We start from the raw sequence: 6,987 nt of genomic DNA on the forward strand, positions 1-6,987 counted from the left end.
CACCCAGCATCCTTTGCTGTAGCCACATCATCTGAATTAAAACAATCCTTCCAGAAAGACAAACATCACATAATAACACATATATATGGAATCTAGAGAGATGGTACTGATCGTCCTACTTGCAAGGCAGCAAAAGAGATGCAGACATAAAGAACAGACTTTTGGTCACAGTGGGGGAGGGAAAGAGTGAGATGACTTGAGAGAGTAGTATCGAAACATATACACTATCATATGTAAAATAGACAGTCAATGGGAATTTGCTGTATGATGCAAGGAACCCAAAGCTCTGTGACAACCTAGAGGGGTGGTATCGGGAAGGTTTAAGGAGGAGGTTTAAGGATAAGCCTGTGGCTGATTTATGCTGATGTATGGCAGAAACCATCACAATATTGTAAAATAATTATCTTCCAGTTAAAAAAAAAAGGATCCTTTTCCTGTGACTCAACAGTTTTGCATGGTCTGGTCAAACTGAGTCAACATTTTCAAAGTATGAGCATGCACATTTATTTTTTGCTATTTCTTTACTATTCATGATGCAAATAAATGTTACTGAATGTGTTTTGGAGCCTTAGTGGACAAAGTGTCAGATGATAAGGAAATGGGGAAGAATCTAAACTTTCCAATTGTGTCTTAAGCAAAAAAATTTCCTTCTGAAAGTATTTTTACAATATGTGGAGTTTTCCTGGAACAAATCTCTACTTAATAAAATCAGATCTCCTGGGAATTCCCTGGTAGTCCAGTAGTTAGGACTCAGCGCTTGGGGGGAAGAGGCAGGATTCCATCCCTGGTCACCTGGTTCCATAACTAGGATCCCACAGGCTGCGCGGTATGGAGGCCAAAAAGAAAAAATAAATAATGAAGTTGTCCATTTTGACCCCTCTTCCGATTTAAATCAGGTCCCCTTTATAACCTTAAAAAAAAAAAAAAAAAAAGCAGATCTGTAGAATCAACATTTTTGATGCCTGGTGTATTCACGGTCATGCTCTAGTCATCAACCACAAGACCACCAGAGGGCGCTCCTTCCCTGTCGATCCACCCTTCGTCAGCGACTCTGAAAAATTCACGTTAAACTTGACTTTTACACTCTGGAAAAATTTTACATTTAATCCATAAATATTTACCTAGAATTTATTGTGCTGCCAGGAGAAGAGCTAGGTTTCCAAGATCAGAATGAGTTAGTCAGAATTGTGTTAGTCACAATTCCTAATACCAGACGCTAAGAGCATAGCAAAGGCTGAAAGTAAATAGCCGGGAACAAGGTGGGATAAGTGAAGTTTCTGTATCTGTGGAGTGTGTTAATTTAAATATTGGCTCCTGGTTTTAGAAGCCAGGGGCTTCTCAGGTGGCTCAGTCGTAAAGAATCCGCCTGCCGAAACAGGAGACGCGGCTTCTACTCCAGGGTCCGGAAGATCCCCCGGAGAAGGAAATGGTAATCCACACAAGTATTCTTGCCTAGAAAATCCCATGGGCAAAGGAGCCTGGGGGCTATAGTTCATGGGTTTGCAAAAGACGACCAGACAACAACAACAATTCATTAAGAAATCCCAGATTGCTTGCCCTCTGTAACCAGGACATCGATCTCCGCCCTAAGGTACTTTGTAAACCAGAACCAGAGACATGTCCTTAGGTGGCTCCAATAGTTAGCCCCGCAATTTCAAGTTCCCCATCCCCTCCTTTTTTTCAGGGCTTCCCGCAGTTCTCTTACAGTTCACTTGAGCTCCAGATCAACACTTCAGTTGCCCCCAGGCCCAAGGACAAAGAATTACCCGTAAACAGCCACACCTGGCTCCGCCCATTCTTTTTCCGATTTAAAACCCGCGGGCTTTTCCTGTTCTGCATTCCTAGACTTCCTGTTTTGATTCTCGCGACAGTTAGGAGACCTCGCGTGAAGTTTGCTTTGCGACCCCGTTTGCGTTTGAGACCTGCAGGACTGTGTGTCTGCCTACCCCCACCTCATCAGAGTTCCTCTAGTCAGGAGTGGCGTCTACGCCGCTAAGGACCCCCTAAATGAAAGGGCTTGGCTGCGTTGAGAGTTACAGACCGCTTCCGAGAGCCCGTCTTCAAGAGCCCTCGGTGCGCATGCGGATCCTATTCCTCTGGGCCGTCCAGAGGCCCAGGCGGAGGCCCGGCCCCCAACCTCGGGGTTGATGAAGAGGCCAGCCCAAGCCGCTCTATCTCGGGCCAGCTCCTTCTGGACCGAGCCTGACTGAATAACGTCCCCTCCCTGGCTGCAGAGCTCAGTTTCCGACCCTACAAACTGTACTGCCGCGCAGCTTCTGTAGGCTGCTGGGGGCAGGCCGGGGCGGGGTCTGGCAGACCCCGGGTACCCCGGGCAGGCCTCCAGGAATGCTCTCTTCCCCGCCCCCAGCCCAAAGTGCCACGTTGGCGCTAGTGGCGGCCTCGAGACCGAATGCCTCCGGCGCTGCCTGCCTCGCAAGCATAACCTGTAATTCCGACCCGGAACGCTGCCCATTGGGGTGTTGCCCCGCCCACCTCTCCCTGCGGCCGCTAGTCGGCTGGAACTTCTAATCACCCGGCTCCTGGGGTTGAAGCACCTGCCGGATGTGGGGAGGGAGGAGGCGGCCAGATGTGAGGAGGCAGAATTAAGCGCCGAGTCTCTTGGCGACTTGGTAGGAAAGTGGAGTGGACAGGCCTGCAATCGCCCTTGGGCGGCGGGGAGACGTTAGTTGGCTTTGCCCTGCAGGAGCGCTCGACTTGGACCAGAATTCCTACTGCTTTGCCATTATGCAGCTCTTCTAGCGGATGGGACTGTAAAGTCAGATGCTACAGGGCCTAGCCTTTCAACCAACTCTAGCTTCTCAATTACCTTCCTCTCCCATCCTACCCCCTAGTCCCTACGCCCATCCCAGCCCACCCCACCCCAACTCTAGTCCTTTCCCAGCTTGGGTGTCCGGTTACTGCTCTTCTGTTCTGTGACTTTGGCCCAGGCTAAGGGAAGTGGCCCAGGAGGGTCCCGTGCGGCTGCATAAAATTGGCAGCTTCAGAACAAGGGGAGGGGGTGGGGTGTGCGACGTCTAGGGGGCGGGGAGAGGGGGCGGAGGAGCTGATCTCCGAGTGCAAGTCCGTGGGCTCTGTCAGAGAGTCTCAAGTCGGAGCAGAGGTGGCTGACGGGCCGCTTCCACTGCCTGCGTTTTTGGACAGGAGTCAAGGCTGCTCTGAGGGGTGTAGTCCCGGACACTAGGTGAGCCGCTCTGGGCCCCAGGGCATCACCCCCCCACCCCCGCAACACACACACCCCTCCGCCCTACTTCCTTTCCACCCTTGTTAACAACTCCTTCTCCTGGGACCATCCGTCCGCATCCACCTCTGGGGCAGGAAGCTTCAAGTGGTGGTGGTGGTGCCTGTGTGTGCTTGAGCTTTACCATTCCCTCCTCTCACCTCTCCCCAACCCTCAAGAACATCCCAATCAATTACCACCCAGCATGACTGATGACCCCTTCAGGGTCACTCTGCCTCCGTGTCCAGGGTCTACTTGATTCCGAGGTAGCAGGGGAGGGGGCAGTGCTAGAGTTTAAGTTGGTAAGAGGAACAGGGAGGTTGCTTCTGACCTTCCTGACCCGGCTTTCCTTCCCGGCAGGGTGCCACTCACGCGCTGATGCCCCGAGTGCTCTCGGCTTCCAGCTAATCATGCCACAGCCGCCCGCCGCTGCCTTGGCGCTGCCCGTGCTGCTGCTGCTGTTACTGCTGGTGGTGCGGACGCCGCCTCCGACTGGCGCGCGGCCATCCCCAGGTCCTGATTACCTGCGGCGCGGCTGGCTGCGGCTGCTGGCGGAGGGCGAGGGCTGCGCTCCCTGCCGGCCAGAAGAGTGCGCCGCGCCGCGGGGCTGCCTGGCCGGCCGGGTGCGCGACGCGTGCGGCTGCTGTTGGGAATGCGCCAACCTTGAGGGCCAGCTCTGCGACCTGGACCCCAGCGCCCATTTCTACGGGCGCTGCGGCGAGCAGCTTGAGTGCCGGTTGGACGCAGGTGGCGACCTGAGTCGCGGAGAGGTGCCCGAGCCGTTGTGTGTCTGCCGCTCGCAGCGCCCGCTCTGCGGTTCCGACGGCCGCACCTACGCCCAGATTTGCCGCCTGCAGGAGGCGGCCCGTGCTCGGCCGGACGCCAACCTCACCGTGGCGCATCCTGGGCCCTGCGAAACGGGTACGCACGGCAGGGCCCCGACCCCCGGCACTTGGGGCTCCTCGTGGCGTTGCTCCCGGGTCCCGGACAGCGTGAATGTCTGGCCAGCGGAGTGAAAAAGATGAGGCCAGGGAGGCCTCGAGTCCATTATGAGTTTACTCTCGGGGTTGGTCCGCGGAGGCCGCCGCCTGAAGGTGGGGGTCCGGAGCTTTGTCAGCAAGCGGCGTGCGCTGGGGTGCGTGCAAGCTCCAGAGCTGGCTGGCAGAGACCAACCCTCTGAGAAAGCAGGCACATAGTTAACGCTTGGCCTCAACTTTGAGCGAGTGATGGGAGACTCTCAGACTGTCCAGGCCTCCGGAATCCAGGCAGGGAGACGGGTTCCTGTGAGATGCAATCAAGTTTCGTTTGAGCAGCTTCCTAAAGCCAGTGCTTACTTAACCGAGGCTCCGAACCTCTCGTTTAGGGATTAGTGTAGAAGTGGGGCTCTCCCAGCTTCTCCTCCCCCATCCCAGGGGGCTGAGGGCCATTCAAGCCTCAAGTTTTCTTTGGCTGCTTTAGTAACCTTCACTTCCTGAGCCCCTTTGAGGGGTCTGGTTTGGCTGGGGCTGCTGGGAAAACAAACGCTCTGCAGGAGCTTCCCCCCACAACTCTAGGCTTTCTGCCTGCTGCCCAGATTGGTTTCAGTGTCTTTGCCTTTGCCATGTGGCTGCCCCACCTCCCCAGGGTGGGGTGGGGAAAGGGCTGCTTCTCTGGCCTTTGGCAGCTGGCACGTGGTAGGGAGGGGTTAGGATGTGGGGGAGGGAGGTGTTGGTAATGAACACATTAGGATAGGGGCCTGGAGGGCAGAATGAGGACAGGGGAGCAATCAGGGACAGACCGTGGCTGCCAAGCTGAGCTGTGGGTCTCTGTGCTTGTTCATGCAAACTGCCTGTGCATTTCCATCTCTGCGTTCCTACCCTTGTGTGTATCTGCAGCTACATTTATATGTATTACCTGTGTGTACCTGTCGTGTTTATGCATGTGTATTTACCTCAGCATATATTGTGTTCCTTCACAAACACATTCACAGTGTTTGTTATATGGGGTCCTTGCTGGGCTGGGTGTGCCATTCTATTCTCAGGCCTCCCATCTCTACCTTCAGCACCTCAGATCCTGTTGCACCCATATGATGTTTGGAATGTGACAGGGCAGGATGTGATCTTTGGCTGTGAAGTGTTTGCCTACCCCATGGCCTCCATAGAGTGGAGAAAGGACGGCTTGGACATTCAGCTGCCAGGGGATGACCCCCACATCTCGGTGCAGGTAGGGGCAGGGAGCTGAGGCCTCCCCAGGGCAGCCCAGGGTCCTCCTAGAAGAATACTGCTGACTCCTCCTGGCTCCAGTTTAGGGGTGGACCGCAGAGGTTTGAGGTGACGGGCTGGCTGCAGATCCAGGCTGTGCGTCCCAGTGATGAGGGCACCTACCGCTGCCTGGCCCGCAATGCCCTAGGCCAGGTTGAGGCCCCAGCTAGCCTGACAGTCCTCACACCAGGTAAGGGAAAGCCCTGAGCTCTGGGGGCTGGGGGAAGGTGGTGGATTCAGGCCCTGGACTGTGTGTCCAGATGTGATGTGCATGTGGGTACACACACAAGCATGGCTTTCCCACAGACTGGGATTCGTGGGCACTGACACACTTCTCTCCTGTTCTCCCCCCTTTGTCTATATGTGTTTGCAGACCAGCTGAACTCCACAGGCATCCCCCAGCTCTTATCCCTGCACCTGGCTCCTGAGGAGGAGGCTGAGAGTGAAGAGGGTGAAGATTACTACTAGGTGCAGAGCTGTGGCCCGTGGGGGTGGGTGAGTGGGGGTAGTTTTCATTCCCACTCTTGAAAATATCTGGAAAGGCAGAGCAGGGCCCCTTCACAGATGGATTTAATGCCTTTAGTGGGAGAGATGTGATGGTGATAGGAAAGACAAAAATTGGAGGCGGGTAAGAAGAGAGCCAGAAACTAGGAGAGGTGGGATGCAAAGGGGCCTATGAAGGAGATACTCTGGCCAGGACAGCCTCTTGTGTGGACCAACTAGGCAGACCGTAACAGTTGCCTGCTGGTCTGTAGGCTAGGTGGGTGGGTGGGTGGCTGGGTGGGTGGGGAGGAGCAGAGCTGAGACAAAGGCATGCAAACACCAGGCTCGTCCACTTCTTTTTAGCAGCCCTCCGTCCAACACTGCTCAACCAGTCTTCTGACTGCTTTTCTGCATAGATCCTGCTCTTATTTTCCTAGAGCACAATCTTTGCCTAACCTCAGTTTACCCTTCCTCAAAACTCACCTTCTAGGAAATTTCCCTCTCATAAATCCCAGTTCACTTACTAAGTGTTTGGTGTTTGCCCTCTGCTGTCCAGGAGAGCCTGATAGAGCATAGTTTATTTAGCTCAGTGCAGTAAGATGGGCATTTGGTCATGTCTAATTTTTCTGTCATTCTAGAAACTCCGTGAGGGCAGCACCATATCTTATACCACTTTGTACTGGACAGTGCCTAGCACAGGACTAGGCAGAGTAGGCATACAATAAAGACTTATGAAACAAACTGAGCCACACAGATGGTTCATGCAGATTTGCACACAGAGACCACATTTCTTTAGGAGGCCTTCCAGCGCACTAGGAATCTGGCTTCCAGAAGTTGTAGGTCCTGCTCTCTAAGCACGTGCCTGCCAGATGTAGAGGAAGCTTGAGCTGCACACCCCCTCACCCTCCTACACGGGCAGGAAGGCTGGAGCCATCAGATTGGGAGGGAGGGTATCCTCCCAGCCTCCACTGGGGCTGATCTACAGACAGATTGCCTGCGCCTCTGTCCCCTCCCCAGGCAGTGTGG

The 6,987-nt window shown here is 54.4% G+C and overlaps 1 protein-coding gene across 2 annotated transcripts; it reads left to right on the forward strand.

Annotated features, from left to right (window-relative positions):
- The first annotated feature begins 1,873 nt into the window (after positions 1-1,873).
- KAZALD1 (Kazal type serine peptidase inhibitor domain 1) lies at positions 1,874-6,702 on the forward strand. 2 transcript variants are annotated; one of them, XM_086379577.1, is made up of 5 exons: positions 1,874-3,202; positions 3,599-4,159; positions 5,280-5,440; positions 5,521-5,668; positions 5,852-6,702. In XM_086379577.1, exons 2-5 carry the CDS (start codon positions 3,649-3,651, stop codon positions 5,944-5,946), a joined length of 915 nt encoding a protein of 304 aa, XP_086235703.1. In that variant the 5' UTR covers positions 1,874-3,202; positions 3,599-3,648; the 3' UTR covers positions 5,947-6,702. The 2 variants fall into 2 exon arrangements, with proteins under 2 accessions (XP_086235703.1, XP_086235702.1); XM_086379576.1 differs by having other exon boundaries at positions 3,063-3,202; positions 5,259-5,440.
- Positions 6,703-6,987: the final 285 nt, after the last annotated feature.

Source organism: Bos grunniens, chromosome 26 (assembly GCF_055505025.1).
Source record: "Bos grunniens cultivar Pamir isolate PY7600 chromosome 26, Bosgru_T2T1.0, whole genome shotgun sequence".
Taxonomy (NCBI): Eukaryota; Metazoa; Chordata; class Mammalia; order Artiodactyla; family Bovidae; genus Bos; species Bos grunniens.

Bases quoted from the DNA above. Each gene is read 5' to 3' on its own strand.
- KAZALD1 (XM_086379576.1), top strand. From the start codon at position 3,649: ATGCCACAGCCGCCCGCCGCTGCCTTGGCGCTGCCCGTGCTGCTGCTG. The intron at 5,441-5,520 runs GTAGGGGCAGGG...TCCTGGCTCCAG, and splicing joins ACCCCCACATCTCGGTGCAG to TTTAGGGGTGGACCGCAGAG. The intron at 5,669-5,851 runs GTAAGGGAAAGC...ATGTGTTTGCAG, and splicing joins CCTGACAGTCCTCACACCAG to ACCAGCTGAACTCCACAGGC.